This window comes from Micromys minutus, assembly GCF_963924665.1.
Source record: "Micromys minutus genome assembly, chromosome: X".
NCBI lineage: Eukaryota > Metazoa > Chordata > Mammalia > Rodentia > Muridae > Micromys > Micromys minutus.
This window is the reverse complement of record NC_137970.1, coordinates 96,294,235-96,312,407: the sequence shown is the minus strand read 5'-3', so window position 1 is coordinate 96,312,407 and position 18,173 is coordinate 96,294,235. Positions and strand designations below refer to the sequence as shown.

The 18,173-nt window shown below is 35.8% G+C and overlaps 1 protein-coding gene across 3 annotated transcripts in view; it reads left to right on the top strand.

The window, feature by feature from the left end:
* TENM1 (teneurin transmembrane protein 1) overlaps positions 1-18,173 on the top strand; it is a gene marked incomplete at both ends in the record, with an annotated part of 585,996 nt that overhangs the window by 58,339 nt on the left and 509,484 nt on the right. For all 3 annotated transcript variants that reach the window (XM_080911093.1, XM_080911094.1, XM_080911092.1), the window contains 2 exons: positions 13,128-13,388; positions 14,361-14,417. In XM_080911093.1, coding sequence (XP_080767219.1) covers positions 13,128-13,388; positions 14,361-14,417 — 318 coding nt within the window. The remainder of the gene's footprint in view (positions 1-13,127; positions 13,389-14,360; positions 14,418-18,173) is intronic.

Here is an 18,173-nt window from a genome sequence, read left to right as displayed (position 1 = left end):
GAGAAGGAAAGTTGATTTCTTTCAATGGATTAACATTTCGTATATCAATCATCTACTATGGCAGGTCCAGTGACTAGGTATAATTAGCCAGCACAAACTATACTCACTACACTTACAGCACATACACACACACACACACACACACACACACACACACACAGGCTGGGTGAGGTGAGAACATAATGTTTCATTCTTGAGTGAGGAGTGCTCTAAGGGAAAGATCTGAGAAGAGTTTGAAGGAGGTAATGAGTATGACCAAAATATATTGTTTGAAATTCTCAGAGAACATATAAAATAATTATCTTTAAAATGATTCAAGAGTCTCAAGGAAAGACTTATTTTGTGTAAATTCATGGCAGGCAAGCCCTGACAGCTTGAGTATCTGGAGGTAGCTGGCACATTCTGTGCATAGTCAAGAAGTAGTGGGAGGTAAATGCTCTCACTCAGTGGGCCTCTTCCATTTCATTGTGAACAAAACACAGGCCAGGGTAGGTCTTCCCACTTCCATTAACTTAATCTAGGCAATACCTCACAGGCATGCCCAGACCCTATCCTCATCTAAATAATTTCTCACAAATGTACCTGGAACTTTGCCTCCTGGTCATTCTAATTCTATCCGATTGACAGACTATGCTAACCATCACAGAAAATGGCCTCGTTTTTTTTAGCTTAGGTTTGCATCAAATTCATGATCCCTAGCTTCCACATTCACAGTGTTCAAACTGTAGTTATGCACCATTTCAGGCTTTGTTTGCTTCTTTGACTCAGGATAATTATTTTCATATTTATCCACTATAAATATTTAATATTATTTGCTATTGTATGTGTAAATAATTTTTCTTCCATTTTATGTCTCAGTAGTGTTCAACTATGTGGGTGTATATAGTTTGAATTTCTTCTTCTGTTGATGGCCTTTTGAGTTATTTCCATCTTTCATCTCTCCAAAACAAGCCTGCAACAAACATTGAAATATACATTATTATATTCATAACCAATTTCATTTCTCTCTGGTAAATATTGATAGAACATCCTATTATATTCCAAGTAAACATCTAGCTAGATATAAAGGTCTAACTAATCCTCAAACAAAATTTGCTCTTAACCTACCTTAAAAACCATGGTAACAAGACTGAAATGAAATTATCCCCAGCTACCCAACCTGGGGTCATAATGTGTGCCCCCCCAAGAATCTATGACTGCCTACTTGCCCTCTCTAAGCCAGTTGGTGCAGCCAAATATATTAGTAAAAAGGTAGAAAATGAGGTTTTGCCAATGTACCATCATAAGGAATAGGAACAAAGGGATCAACTGACTCTCTTTTCCTTCATCTTTCCTGTACTGAGGGTAAAATATATAAAGCGGGCTTGGGATATTTGCAGCTTAGAAGTATATGCCAAGGTGTGTCTAATATATCATTGGTTTACCACTGTCTTGATAACATTATAGAGCTCCTGGTGTGAAGATTTGCCACTCTGGATGTCCTAGCCTTTTCTTTTCGAGGCATAAAATTTGCTGAGAAATTCTTATGTCCATTGGTTTGATAGTCTGGTAGATAAGTATCTTTTAAAAATATAATCAGTTAACTAGGCCAAGTATACTTTTACCAAGTTATTTAGACAACTGCTGGGATAAACCTAAGAATATACTATCTGTCAGCTTTTTCTGGAAGAAACTTGAAGACTTAGTCATAACTTGATGCTTTATTTTGAAGAAGGTTCAAATGTAAAACTTCCTGAGAAGTATCCAAATAGTTATTTACTCATCTTTTATCCACTTAGAGAGTTATGTCATCAGAACCACTCAACAGGAAACTATAAACTCACTGGCATGGTGATCTCTGTATTGTGTATCCTATGAAACTGACTAACAAGAAAGACAAGTTTCTATGTTTAGAAAAGCTTAAATGTCTTTTACTCAGTACTTTTAACTAGTTTCAGTAAATGCTTCCTGTACTATACATGTATTTGTAAGGTATATTTATAGGGTGTATTCCTAAAGGGTTTACCTAAGAATTCATTTGGCAACTCATTATAACAAATGATTTTCCTTTGAGACTGTTTCCATCAAATTATCTGGAAGGCTTACTCTACATTTGTGTAGTGTTGTTACAAATTTTTTATTTCCCTGAATCCATAGATAGTCCTTTCCTTCTTGTCAAATTTGCAGAGCATCAGTTACTGGAAATTCATAGACAATTTTGTATAATAACTTCCTAGTTGAATTACTCCATTAACATTTAATACGAACTATAATTACAATCATGATGTTAATCCTTTTAAGAGTACTTTCATATTTGCATTTGATTTTAAATTTTTGATACTTAATAATTTTTTGCCCAGAATTTTTCTGAGATGTGAAGTGATATTGCTTATATAGTTATGTAAAGATCATATATCACTTCATATTTATCTTTTTTTTCTGTTTATTATATTTATAATGAGGAGGATGTGATATACTTGTCTTGCTATTTATGTTGATAGTGAGATAATTATTACATGTAAGCAAATTAAAATGTCTACAAGCCTATATAGATACTATGTTTGTGTTTGTAATAACCCCTAGCCACAAATCCCAGTTTTCATTTCAAAAGCTCACACTAAGAAAAAATGACATGATATATAAATGATTAAATTATTTACTTACACTTGGAACTAAAACTATGGAGATAAACACTTAATTTGTGTTTACTTTGTTTATAGTTCATTTTTTTAAACAAAGATGAAAAAAGGTGTGAAATCTGAATATGTAGATTTCTCTATGAAGCTTAGCTCCATGAGCTAGGAGGTAGGGTTATTTTCTAATGTCTGAGCTTTTGCAGATAAGCATGTTTCAGTCTCAACCTTGCATGTATTGAAACAATCTTCATTCCCAGGGCCATTATGGTAGTATGAGTGCATAAAAACCTCCTTTATTTTTGACGACCCAATAGCACACAGCAGTTTTTATTAAGTATTTTATTTACATGCCATATTTTGTCCACACTCCCAGTTGCTCCTTACAGAGTTCTTTTCTGCCTTATCCATCCCTTTTATCTCTGAGAGCACACCCACCTCACTTCCCTCTACCCTGGTTCATTACTTCTCTATAGGATTAGAAACTTCCTCTTCCACTGAGGCCAGATAAGATACCACTTTGTTACGTAAGTGCTGGGGGCCTTGGACCAGCCTTTGCATGCTCTTTACTCTGTGGCTCAGTCTCTGGGAGCTCTCAGGGTCTAGGTTAGTTGAAAGTGGTCTTCCTATGGGGTTGCTAGGCCCTTCACTTTCTACAGTCCTCCCTCTAACTCTTCCACAGAGGTCCTGAACCTCAGTTCAATGCTTGTCTGTGAATATCTGCATCTGTCTCTAACAGTTGCTGGTAGAGTCTCTCAGAAGACAGCCATGCTAGGCTCCTGTCTGCAAGCACAGCATGGCACCAGTAATAGTGTCAGGGATGGATTCTCGTCCAGGTTGGGGTGGTCACTTATCTGCCATTTATTCTGTGTCTGCTGTATTTTTGTTCCTGCATTTCTTTTAGAAGCAACTTTGGGTAGAAAGTATTTTTAGGTGGGTTGATGTTCTCATCCCTTCACCGGTGTCCTGTCTGACTACTGCAGGTGTTCTCTTCAAGTTCCACATCCCCACTGTTGCTGTATTTTGGCTAAGATCTCCCACACTGAGTCCTGGTAACCTCCCTATCCCAGGTCTCTTACTCTTCCTTGAGATTTCCCCCACCCCACCCCAGGCAGCTGCATATTTTCATTCATTCTCTTGACCCTCTGGGCCTCTTTCCTGTATCTCCCCATACCTGATTCTGCCCACTTCCCCCTCTCCTGTCCCTCTCCAACACAGATGCCTCCCTCTATCTTCTGTGATTATTTTCCCCTTTCTAAGTGGGATTTAAGCATCCTCACTTGGGCCTTCCTTCTCATTTAACTTTTTAGGGTCTCTGGTGTGTATCATTGATATTCTGTACTTTTGGCTAATACCCATTTATCAATGAGCACATACCATGTATGCCCTTTTGGCTCTGAGTTACCTCACTCAGGGTGATTGAGAAACATCAAAATTGAGAAAAAATGTACTATATTGAAGGCAACAGTTTAATTCAAGAGACAATATATGTTATAAATAATGAGAAAAATAAACAAACTGTGTAATAGTATATAATAAGGTTCAAAGTAAGTGCTACCATGAAAGGTAAAATTACTGGGATTGAGGAAATTTAGAGAAAACTTCCTGAGAATTCTGACACAGAATGCATATGTGTACATGTATCAGATATATTAGAGAACCAAAAAGAAGTATCTCAGGTGCTTGGTACCACAGAGGAAAACACAGTGTCTTTGAAAGGCGTTAGTAAGAATCCCTCAACAGAGTGGAATGCAGTTTATTCAGTAGCTCCTCATGGGCATTGACTCAGGTTCCATCTTGACATCTTGCTCATTCATCACAAAACAAATGCTATCAAAAAGCTGTGGAGCATTTCAGAATTCATATTGTTTGCCTTTATGTGTGTGAAGGTCTCACAAGTTTCATTAGCGGTGTCACTCCACTACATGGAACTGTACAGTAGATTAATGTAGTTTAAAATTTCAGACACACACAAACAGAACACAATGAGCAAACAGTTTCACGTGCTTAGTGAGCATAATGGAAACTCACAGCGATCCCTGGAAGACCACAGTCAACAATAAGGATGCAGGCACCGAAGTGCTATGAGTAGCCAGAAAATTGGACCAACAAAGGTAAGAAATGAGAAATTTTTAGGGCCATTGAACACCATGTATTTGCAGTGTTCAGTAGCCCTGAAAATTTCTCATTTAAGCCAGGAAGTCCCTGTCTTGTTCAAAATGTTGAAATAAAGACAGTGTGTGCAGGTTCTCATTGATCAAATTTCTGCTGTAGTCTAGGACGTCCCACTATCTTTTAGGGCCCCCAATTTCTTTTTCAGGCTCTTGTCATGAAACTGAACAGCAGGCCTCCCTCGTTTTCATCCTCCCAGGAGCTGTTACAGAAGTTTCTAAGCAAGTTCTAATATCTTATGTGAATACATTCTAAAAGGAAAGGATCTCTAAAGTGAGAATTTGTTGAGGAAATACTCACTATTTTCTTATTCCCACATCAAATATCTTTCCTCTCTTTAGACTGATGACTCTTTTGGTCTGAGTGTGATCAGTTTGTTTAAATTTTCTTCGGACTCATATCTCATTGCTCTTCCATTTGACTTGATGCAATTATTTGCTGGGATTCTTTGATATGGGCTGTTATTTTATAGACTAGTGTTTCACTGTACCTCTGAGAACAGTCTTTTGGCCTCCTCCTGATTTTTTAACTATGTTCTGGGACGTTGCCAGGTAGGCAATAACAGTTTGCTCCAAATGATAACTGTTTATATTTCCGGGTTTAAACCCTGCAGGGATTGGCTAGTTTCCTTTTAAGTATAACAAACAGATGGAGAGATCTTGAAAGTGAAATAAGGCATAATCAGCACTTGGAAATGCAAAGAGAAGATTAGACTGCAAGAAGCTTGGCTATTTTATTTATATTCTCTGATAACCACATACTCCAATCCTACACTTTTGGAGAACTTCCTCTCTCCCACCTATACCCAAAAGCGCCGATGTGCCCTCAGTCTGAAACTAAAGGTCAGGTTTGGATGGTGTGCCTTTATTACTTTGCTACCACTAGGGCCTTTAAAAAGACTCTCTGTGGAACTTTACAAAGGACATGACACAGAGTTTCAAACTCACTCTTCTCGCTGCCTTGTGTAGCACTAAACAATTGATAAAGGTTTTTCATAAAGAGAAAAGGAAATTAAAAATTGGACTAATCCTTTAAGACCAGGAAAAACCAAGAAAGGCTGCTTGGTTTGGATTTTTTTTTTTTTTTTTTTTTTTTTTTTTTGACTTGACATTGAGTGGGTGTTCAATGAAGCTGGGTAGGAGCACAAACACATGAGCTGGTTTATTTGAAAATGTGATATCATTTTCTTTGAAAAGCCCCCAAGCTGAGAAACAGAAAATGGTTTCCAGTAGTGAAAATTATTTGTCTCATATTGCGGATAGCTAATTACCTTCTTTGTATTTCTTACTAGAGACTGGAATAAACCACTGCATATTCCCTAGAACCAGTAATGGATTATTAAGTGGTCAATAATCGTCTTTCAGTTGTGTGAATTAATTATAATGGAGGCCTGTTTCTGATAGCCTAATTGTAAACTACTAATTTTATGTTTACTGAGTAAGCATTTATGCAGTTGTTTTTTACATTTAATATTTTAAATATTTTATCAATTAATATTTTGAAATTCTCACTGGTTGCCCAGACTATATCATGTCTTTTAATACACTGAAATTGCTAATATTAACACAAAAACTTATTTAGCTTTTATGTGTGCTTATTCATCACAAAACATTTTCTGTTTAGTTGTTGATCAATAATATTTTATCCTAAAAGTCTCAGAATATAATTATAAAGTATAGAAGTTGCCATTTAGATATTTGTTTTTATAGTTGAAGAATCTGAATTTCCTCACATGACTTTATGTTCTAATACTACATAAGTAATTAACAACTTTTATTTCTATAATTCAAAACGGTTGTCATGACACAGAAATCAAAAACAATAATTTCATCACCACCCATTATTTTGGATATAATCTATACCCTTTACATTTTATGTCCCCAAATTTTCAAATCATAGCTAAAATAATCATGGTCCTTGACCTCCCAGTATTTGTCTAGATCATACTGCTTTGAAGATTCTTATAATGTTGATGGGTAGAATTTTAACAATATTAAATTCTTGAACCTTTCAAATGCTTAGAAATAGTAAGTCTATAAAAATGTTGATGTAGATATCATCACTGTCCTGTTCTAGTTCTGATAAATGACTTTTTCAGACTTCCCACCTAAAAATGAACATCTGCATTCAAACAGAAAATACTGTACCTAAATTTATTTAGCAGCTCAATATTTAAGTAATTAATTTCTTTTCATAAATACAGATAGCCTAGGGTGGTCTCATGTATCAGAAAGTTTCAAGCTAGTCTGATGTTCCTCATCAATTGGATGGGATGCTCACGTAGCTTTGGAAGGCTAAGTGATCAGTTTCATCCTATTTTTTATCTAAATTTGAGTCATTTAATATTCCTGTGAAAATATTGAGCCCTAGAGATCACTAAAATATTATGCATCCATTAACCTTGATGGCCTCTTGGCTTAGATATAAGTAAAATAATATTTCTTTTCACATTCAAATGCTTCCATGTCTGAGACTCTTGGCTCCATCTGTGAAGATGGATTGACTTAAAAATCCCTTCACTGTCTTCATAACTTTTGATGTACAATCCCATCATAAAAACTATATAGAAGTATAGTGAAACTATAATAAATCAATTATGCCCAAAGAAACTTTACTATTTCTGAAATTGTTATTTCCCCTAGTTAATTTTTAATTATCAGAACAAAACAACCAAAAGTCATCAGAGAAGAAGGAATTTCAATTAAGGGATTACTAAAATCAGATTTTTCTGCGGCACTGCCTATAGGAATTATCTTGACTGTCGATTGCTGTGGGAGAGCTACACTCACTGTGGGAAGCAAGGCCAGTCTAAGATCCAACAGAAAGCTACCTAAGCCCAATCCTGAGAGTAAGTGAGCCAGCAAGCTCCTCCTTCCCTCACAGTTCCTGTACCCAGGAGCAGGCTTCAGAGGCTTGCCCTGCTGTCCCTGAATAATAGATTGGGACATGGAGGTTAAATTGAGATAAGTCCTTTCTTCCTGCAGTTGTTTTAGGTCATGGTGTTTATCAAAGTATTAAACAAACCAACCAACAAACACATAACAGTATATATTCATTTACATATTTTAGACATTTAGTAATTGGAAACACAGGAGGTATATTATCACCTGCTTTGTTTTACTTGGTGTACTTGTTTGGATTGTGAATCGCATTGTTGTACATCAAAAATCCTTTCCTTTATTGTTTTTCACTGTGTAGATATTTTACAGTTGGTTTATTCACTTACTGTTTTTGAAATAATAATAAAAAAAAGAAATTAAAAAATAAAAGAAAAAACCACCATGCCTGGTCTGGCCCGTTCTCCTCTCCATGGACTCTCTGACCTGGAGCTCTGAAATCTCTCCACCTGACTCACTAAGTTTCCATGGCAGAGTTGCTGCCAGGCCAGTCCCAGACATCCTAATAAAGGGCTGTCTTGTTTGTACTCCTCACAATACTGTGTTTTGCTGCTGTTCTTTTCTCTCTATGACCAGCCGATTCGCTGCATGAAAGAAAACACCACACAATCTTAGTTTTCAATCAACAAGTAAAACAATCGCTGGGCATAGCAACTGTCATCCTAATATGTAAGCCATTCTAAGTTAAATCTTCCAGTGGCCAATCATGGCGGATCTGCCATCTAAATTGGCTGTGCTCTCTTGTTTGTTACATCTTCCTCCAAACTCTCCCTGTTCAAAAGCAAGTCACCTTTTCCTGCCTCTTCTTTTCCCCTCTCTGACCCAGAAATCCTGCCGTACTCTAAAATATATATTCATTAGGGGAAGGTCCTGCCACCTTTCTGTCCAATTAAAAAAGACCTCGCACACAGAATAAGTTTCCTGTAGACTTTAATATGCCATCTATCTATTATGCTCTCTACCTGGAGCCATAGACTTTTATTTATTAATACCTTTTCATAGCAGGCAAATTATCACTGTTCTGTACTTGGAGTGACTAATTTTCCCTATCCTAGTTCTGAACCATAGGTGAAATTCCCCCAAGTGATTCGGACAAATTCTGCTCATAAATCTATCCTAAAAGCAAATAATCCCAAATTTATAAATTTATAGTCTTCTTATTAAAGATTTTATTCATTTACATTTCAAGTATTATCCCCTTTCCCGGTTTCTCCTCCATAAACCCTTTGTCCCATCTCCCTCCCTCTGCTACTATGAGGGTGCTCACCCACCCACCCACCCACTCCTACCTTCCTGCCCAGGAATTTCTCTACACTGGGGCACTGAGGCTACCCAGGTCCAAGGGCTACTCCTCCCATTGACGTCTGACAATGCCATCATCCTCTGTTATATTTGTAGCTGCTGCCCTGGCTCCTTCCATGTGTACTCTTTGGTGTTTTATTCTCTGGGAGCTCTGGGGTTTCTGGTTGGTTGATATTCTTGTTTATCTTATAGGTTGCAAACCCCTTCTAAAGCCCATGCTAGACCTAGTGTGGCTCTCCCTTTCACTGTTTGTAGATCAAGATATATCTCTTAGCCACCTCTCTTATACCAAAGCCTGCCTGTCACTGTGCTCCCTGCCATGATGATAAATAATCTTCTGAAACTGATAGCAAGCTCCCAGTGAAATGTGTTCTTTCGTAAGACTGTCTTGGTCATGATGTCTCTTCACATCAATAGAATAAGACACTAAGGAATTTCTTGTATTTCTGTTTGTTTGTTTGTAATCCATACTAGACAATGTGGTTTCATCACATTGTAGTTGTAGTTTGTATTTTCCTGACAACTAGATAATAAAAGTATTATTTCTTTATTTTCCATTTTTATATTGTTTATTGTGAAATGTCTCCTTGAACATATAATGTATTTTTTAAAAAAATATATTTTCAGTCTTCTAATCTCTTGAAAGTCCATAAAATAGGTTTTCCTGAGAACAAAAATTAGAAACATATTCATGAGCCTGCAGATACCTTCCTTGAATATCTCTATACTATTTCATTCTTGAAATTTAGTTTCCTATATTACCAGTCTAGCCATGTAAACCATAGGTGTTCCAAGAGTATACATTTATTTCTCTTGTAGAGAGCTCTTTGTTAAGAACAGATCTATAATAAACCCAGTTGAACTTTATCTCCTCTAGGGAATGTGCAGCTTTTCAGGTAACAAGGTTATATGTGTAAGGCTAAAAACAACCACTAAGGGTACGGTGAAGCGCTTGTTCAATAATGCATCTTATGGGAATTTTAAGCAGAATGCAGACTTTTGTGTCTTTAAGAAAATATTCTGCAATGGTAACTTTGACTTCAAGAAAGGAACCTAAGACAGCCTAATGAACATCACTTATGGTGATAAGAAAGACATTTCTATCTTTCTCTGATCCTTCATACTCTCCAGCTTTCTCTCCTTTAACACTTCATAAAAAGTACAACTCCTATCTCGCTTGGATCTTTCTGAGTTTAGGTTGTCTAACTTCTTTAATTATAATATTTATGATTTAGATTTTGGTTTCGAAATGACATATAATTCCAATAGAAAAGAAATTGGTTATCCTGTGCAAGGTTTGATAATCTTGAATGACATTTACTTTGAAGGGAACAAATCAATGCTCAAATTTCCATTTTAGTTGTAAAATAAATCTCTTCAACCAAAACAATGGAGTCTGGCTATATATGTCAGTGCCCCTTGGAAAAAAAAGTCTTATTCCAGTGTTTCATTAATCTCTAATGGCAAATGGCCATCTCTTCATTTGTGTTTGCTCATCCTTTTTCAATAAATGCCATGACTCGGATATTCATAATAAAAATGTTTTGAAAGTCACATCTGATGTGCTATCACCAGAGTAAAACTAAATATAAGCCAGTTTTGGAGGGAACTAAGTTTCCAAATTAGTTCCCTGGATCTATGAAAACTATGTGGAGGTACTTCACAGCCACTCAGAACAGATATTTTCTTTCTTCGTCTCCCGAATTCAAGCAGGCATGTCAAAATCTGTGGTAGTGCCATGGTTGTAAATTCACTGCTCTCCTTCACCTATTTCCTTCAGAGAGATCTCTAGGGCAGAAGTTTTCAAACTATGTTTCCTATGATCACTATAAGCCTCACCTTAAAGGCCTTTTAAATGTGTAGTCCAACTGCATACCAGCTGTTTCAGACATTATACCAGAGGGTAAGGTGGGAGTGAGGGTAAGCAATCTATGTTTTAACAAGCCTTCTAAGTGATTCTGAGGCAGGCAAGTTTGGGAGCTGGCATTCTGACAGAAGGAACAAAATTGTGTTTAAAATACTAGGGAGCATTCATTTCTTACAGCTGTAGGCTGATATGTTTATTAGCACGTGGTTGCAGCAGCGCTACCGTTGTACTACTTAGTAAAGAATCCTACTGAAATTAACAAATAAATATTGTAAGAAATCTAAGATTTGCATGGAGTAAACTGAACTTTTAAATTTTATTTTAGACAAAGCACGATTTTAAAAAGGTTTTATTTGATAAGTGAAATTCTCAACATTTCTTTCAACTTGACATAGGTTCTAGTAGAAAACTACAACTCTTGAAATAAACTAATTAGTGAAATCATAAAGTAGCATTCTGAAAGTAACCTCCAACTCTGAAAGGGTTAATTGCTATTGACTTTCCTAGTACATTATAGCAGATTTATTTGTCTGTAATATCAGTTTCACAAAGCACAGTGCTAGGAACATAACAGCTATTAAACAGCCATTACTCATTGGCTTCTAAAACCCATATTTAGTAATTTTTGCAACCCAGAAATAGTTACTATGACAAATAAATTCATATTCTGAATTTTCTCTAGTACATACTATAAGATCAAACATTTTCTGTATTCAAAGAATTGATTCCATGTTAGAGTTTGCATTTTATTGCTATGTGCTATGGATTAGATGCAGTCAGTTAAGCCCTTTCCAGGCCAGTTGACATACCCTGTCTCTGGTGTCAGTCTGAGAAAATCCTATATAGTGCACTGCATCCAAGGATTACCTTATCTAAGTGTTACATGGACATTTCAGATGATATGTCTTGGCATGTGGTCATTTTTCATTAAATTATTAGGAATTGTTAAAGCATCTTTCCCCTTTTTTGAAGCCTTGCCATAACTGAATATAAATTGACTTTAAGACAGAATGCCAGATATTCACGCAGTAGGTTACTGGAGCTTCACGGGCGTCTAGCAGAAATGATACTCACCTTGGATATTGTAGCCAACTAACTAAATAAATAAATACAGAAGCTTTGTGATGTAGGCTCATGGATAAGTGCCATCAGCATACTGGATTTTATTTTACTAACTATTAAATGTCCTGATTACTAAGATTCTAACTGTTGTAAATTCTAAGATTTGGAAGGAAAGGGAGAAAATTGAAACCATGAAGCGCTACTGTGCTGTAACACCCAATTTGTATGATTTTGTTGATTGTTTGTTTAAAGAGCAAAGAAATAATTATCACTTAACTAAGATAATGTGCTTTCTCTCCTCATCCACCCTCCCAGTCTGTTGGAGAACTACAAACTACAGCCAACCAGCTTCCTAAACCAGTCTTCTTTGAATTACCCAAAAAGCTTTATTTCTATCTCTGTTCTGTTTACCCTAACACTTTGAGCTTCCTTATTTTCTTGGAAAGTCCCCCTCCCTGCCTTGTGGCAGTCCTTGCAGGCTTAAATCACAGGGCGTGTTTTTTTTTTCTTCCTCTTCCTCCCCCCACATCCTCCTCTCCCTCTCCCACATCTCCTCCTCCAGGCTGTTTGGTATTATAGCTTTCGAACCCTGGAGTTTTTCTTTGAGTATGATACAAGCCTCCTCCAGCTTTAAAACAAAACAAAATAATTGCCATAAGTATGCCTTAAACTCATTTGAAGACAGTGGAAATAACATTAGTTACTTATGATTTTGGAGTTTAGTATATTTGAAAAATCTATCTGAATGTATTGTTTTTCTCAGTTTTATATTACTTATTAGATGACATATAATACATATGTTATGCTCAGAAAAAACAAAACACTTTGTTCTTTTAAGCATGAGTGTGCTGTGTAGACCACATGTTCATTCTAGAAAAGAAATTGCTTCATAGGACATCTCTCTGCACTTTATACTTACTGTACTCACTTATTTCATTACATTTCGTACAACCAAAAAATTGTAGCTATGAGCTATTTTGAGAATGTATTCCCCCCCCCCGAACCTTGCAAGAATCAACGGGAGTATAATTTCAAGCAACAGAAGTGCAAAATAAGCACAGAGTACTAACTACCATAAATAAAAGGCCAAAATTCTAACTTTGCAAAAACTCATGATTACTAGCAATGGGGAAGGGGAAACATAAGGACAGAAAAGTGAAACTTTGTGGGGTTTTAATATATATATTTTTTCTGAACTTTTTTCTTTCTTTCCAGAGATAGAATTCTGTGAAACACCTCCTACTTTGTGTTCTGGCTACCAGACGGACATGCACAGCGTTTCTCGGCATGGCTACCAGCTGGAGATGGGATCTGATGTGGACACAGAGACAGAAGGTGCTGCATCACCTGACCATGCACTCAGAATGTGGATAAGAGGCATGAAGTCGGAACATAGTTCCTGCCTGTCCAGTAGGGCCAACTCTGCATTGTCCTTGACTGACACTGACCACGAACGGAAGTCTGATGGGGAAAATGGTAAGAAAACTAACATCTGTACGTTTGCTTTGTTATCACTTCTGGTATCGGCCCATCTTTCATTTAGCATGCAGAATACAAATACAAGGTAGCAGGGTCCCAGAAATGAGGAGGATACTTAAGTATCTAGCAAATAGACATATTTATTTATAACGACACAAAATAGTCTTCATTTCTGAGGAACCCTCAAGAGAAATTATCTCATGTAGTCAGCAATATTGTGAATGTCTTGTTCATTACTCACCTTTTATTTTCATTTTTATTTTCCAGAGGTACCCCAGTGGGATTTATTATAGGAAATACTCATCTCATGTATTTTAGCTTTACATCGGTGTATGAACAAGAAGATGAACAATTATATAGCATGCATAGTCTCTGTAGGGACTCTCTATTTTAATCCAAATTAACTTGCGGAGTTTATAAACAGATTCACATTAACCACATTAGGATGAAATTATTTCACAAACACAATTATTTTAAAGACACCAGTCATTTGCCAGACAATAAGTACTAACAGCAATATCATTATGTTGTAATTATATATTATTTCCTTATACATTTTAGAAAATGAAATGTTTTCTCTTTTTGAGTTTTGAGGGAAGTATTGGCTTATTGAATGTACGTTCTTCTGCCTCTAACCAAAAATAGTGATTTCATAATAGGCACATTAAATGAATATTAATCAAATTAATCAAGTCTATTTATCATTTCTGTCAAAATTTTATGAGTTCTTATATCATTCATATTCATGCTAGCATAATATGTAAATTCAACCCATTTAAAAATGATAAATACTGTGTTTTCTCTCATTTGAGGTTCCTAGATTTTATACAATCACATAAAATCATGTATATATACATATATATTAAATGAAAACAAATAATTTTTTCTAGGGAACATAGGGACATGGGGAGCTAAGTTAAGAAAAGAGGATAGAGCAAAGATTAATTAATGAACCATTTGATATTACAGGTTTTAAATTCTCTCCTGTTTGTTGTGACATGGAGGCTCCAGCTGACTCTGCTCAAGGCAAGTGTTTCCAAATATTTGATGATAAGTTGTTTTTCCCTCAATCAGCCATGACATGTGCCTAGTCTACAAACTAACTTGAAGGACTAAGAAGCAGCACATAAGGCTGAACAATGCGATTGTCATAGATTAGTGTAGTGGGCACATACTGCATTGCTGATGTAGGACAACACTCATTTGTCTTGGGGTTTTGCCCTAAGGAAAACAACCACCTTGTTGTTGTTGCTGTTTCGCTGTTATTTTGTTTTAAATTTAGAATGGTTTTAACTTTAACACAGCATATATCTGATGCTGTCATAACTTTCCGGTGCTCACTATCAGATGGCCTTGTTCTTTTCTCCAGATGCTCCTATCTCGGCCTTATAATCACATTTTATTCCTGTCATCAATTGCAGATAACTCAAAAAGTCAAGGTGTAAGGTAGCCATCATTTTATGAGGTTTTTATTCTTGTCATTCTCTAATAAGAGGAGCATTCCTAGTTATTGATAATAACTAGGGATGACCTGTATTTAATAAAATTTTAGAGAAAACTTGAGAGTGTCAATGTTTTTTGTTTTTCCCCCAAATGCATGTTAATTTAAAAAAAAATCATTTTCAACTCATTTAACTTTGTGTTTGCATGCAAATGGAGCTATTTATTTCCCACTGATATCATCCATTCATGAACGCATGCCTAGCGGGTTATCTATCTCATTAGCTCATTAACCTGAATTTATGCATTCTATATTTGAAACATAAAAATGCTTAAAATATTTTTGATTTATAGGTTTTGGTAGTTCATATTCCATGCCATCTTCTCCCTGTGACACAATTAGTGTCGGTGGCATTTTCATTTTTTCTCCCTTCCTATACTTTGTTGGGTTTTTTTGTTTTGTTTAATTATTAATGATACTGTGAACATAATATTATGAAAAACTTTAGGATAAGTTAAGCCTCACTGCTGTAAATGACCAATACATGTTTAAATAATGGAGTTTTTTTATTTGGGTGAGTTATACAACCATAAAAACATCTAAGAAATGTTATCAAAGTTGCTTACAATTGTGCCCAACCCACAAGTAGACAGTGTGATTTAGGGGCACTTTGTTGTTCTATTTGAATTTCCAGAATTTTGCCTAAAAAGGTTGATTTCTGTCATTTCATCTATAGACAAAGCATTAAAAATATTTTAGTACTATTAACCCTGTTTTGTTTTTCTAAACATAATTTAAATCTAAAACATGTTACAAAATATAAAATTTTTACTAAAACTTTACTACTAGAATATTTGCAGGAAGGGAAACTATCAGGTAACAACAATAGATATGGTTTTGTACGTTTTCCCAGAAATACCAGAATATTCTTTGTTTTTTGAATCCTTCCCACTGGTCCTAACACAATACCTTAGCATGCAATATTACTTAATTTTCTATTAAGGAAAAATGCAGATTCAATAGATAGCTTAATCCTGGAACCTGAACAGCAGTTTGATATCATTCATCTTTAAGTATACCCTTCTTGCATTTAAACTATTTGTCATATGTCTAAGTCATAGAGTCCTAGGTTTTCATACCTCACAAAGGTATAGACTAGGTAGAAGGGCAGTTTGCCTTATATTCTCCATTATAGCTTCAATAACTACCCACAGGATCTAGAGCATAATTACTGAGTTGATAAATAATTATCACATCAAGTTTTGAGTGGGGAGATTATATTAAGAGATAAATATTTTCATGAATTATCTGTGACTTTGTGCCACTCTTTGAACGATAGAAATGTTACATTGAGTTACGCCTATGGTTGTCCAATGTGCACCTTTGCCTCTAACAAATGATCTCTTCATCATTTCTTATAACAATATGACAATACTATTTTGTATTAGTCAATGTTCTCTAAAGGAACTGAGCTTATATAATGAATATACATATATTAAACATGGGATTTAGGATGGTATATAGGCTGTTATATGGTTCTTCCAATAGATATTATTTCCTGTCTCAAAAACCAGGAATCTGCTAGTTAGTTGTTCAACCCTGACTCAGAGTCTCAGTCTTGTACTAGAGTCCTGGTGGATTCCTAGAGGCTTACTAGTCTTCAGTATATTTATTCTATTCAATTCAGATTGAATTCTGAAGGAATAAGTATTAATACCCATGAAGTAATGTCTCAGAAACAGGATAAATGACTTTATCAGTGAGAATAAGGGCAAGGAGGCCAAAATCAAAAGCCTCCTACTTCCATGTCATTTTATGTGCCCTGTCACTAGAAAACACGGCCCAGATTTAAGGTTGGTCTTCCCAACTCAAATGATCCAATCAAAAAAGCTCCTCACAGTTGTACTGAGCTATTTGGGTTTTAGTTGATTCTGGATACAGTTGAAAACTAAGATTATGCATCTTTTGTGCACCCCTTGCCCACTTTAGTAAAGCACATCTCCTTAATGATGCTTAATTTCCAAATGAAAACAAAAATGGAGTTAGTCATATTTCTGCAACTGGTCACATGGCATTAGCTGCTATTTATAACTTCTTTCTTACTACCCATTCTGTTTCCTCCAACCTCAGCTAATCTTATTTCCTATCCAGGAGGAGTGACCCATACTTTCATTACTGAAGGACCTGTGTCCTTTTGTCATCCTGCTTGAACTGAGCTGTTAGAGTTTCACATACACTTTAACCATAAGACATGGTAACAACAGGAGATGCGCTAATGGATCTCCTGTACTCAAGGCATCATTTTTCTTGCCTCCTTTATGGTGACGAGTAGCAATTTTCCCTGAGAGTCTGGACCAATTACCTTTTATGATAATATCACTCCTATCTTACCCTGTTGGCTAATGGTCATCATAAGTTCAAAGTGGCCAGTTAGAAATTTTAGTTCTCATCTCAATAGAAAGTTTGCTGTGTTTCCTAGGAGAAGTGGTCACCGTATCTATGCCAGGTCACTAGGGGTGATAGTGAATAGAACCATTTCCATTTATACTACTTCATTCCTGGACCAGTGAATCCTGGGTATGGGAGAACATTACCATATAATAAAAAATGATTCAAAACATATAATGTATTTCAGAGAATCTGGCTTTAGCCTTCTAGGTTACTGCCACCTAATTAAACCTATGCATTCAAATGTTCTACCTTTCTATGAAGTCAGCTGTTTTCAGAGTGGTTTACTGCATAATGCCAGTGACTTCCATGAGAGTATATCTATTGTAACACTACTCTGCCTATTAAGTGAATTCTTAGGCAAAGGAAATTTTGTATAGAATGCCTTAACAGGGGCTAAGATATTCTGTGAGTTTGTATATGGTGGGTTTTTAAGAAACATCATGTGTAAGAGAGGCAAATTCATAAATAGGATAAGTATCTATTCCAGTGAGGACAACATATTAGGAGCTTAGTGTTAGCTTCTGTTGCTGGCAGGTCTGGCACTTAGCAACATCTGTAACCAGTTGGATAAGTTTAAGTACATTTGTTGAGCCCATACACAAATTCTATTTCTGCTACAATAGCCACTCTGGTAATGGGCCTATTGGAAAATAACAATAGATGATGGGGAAAGATACTGCCTATCAACAAAATTGGCCATCTTATCCAGTGTTTTTTGACCTCTACTAAAGTCACCTTTTGATGAGCATTTACATGAAAGACAAGCATCTTCACATCCTTTGCCCATTTAAAAAGATGTATTTAAGGCTTAATTCCAGGTTTTTTTCTCACTAATTTTCTAATCATGTTCTTTCCAAATAGTTAACCATCCAACCAATCTATTTACTAAA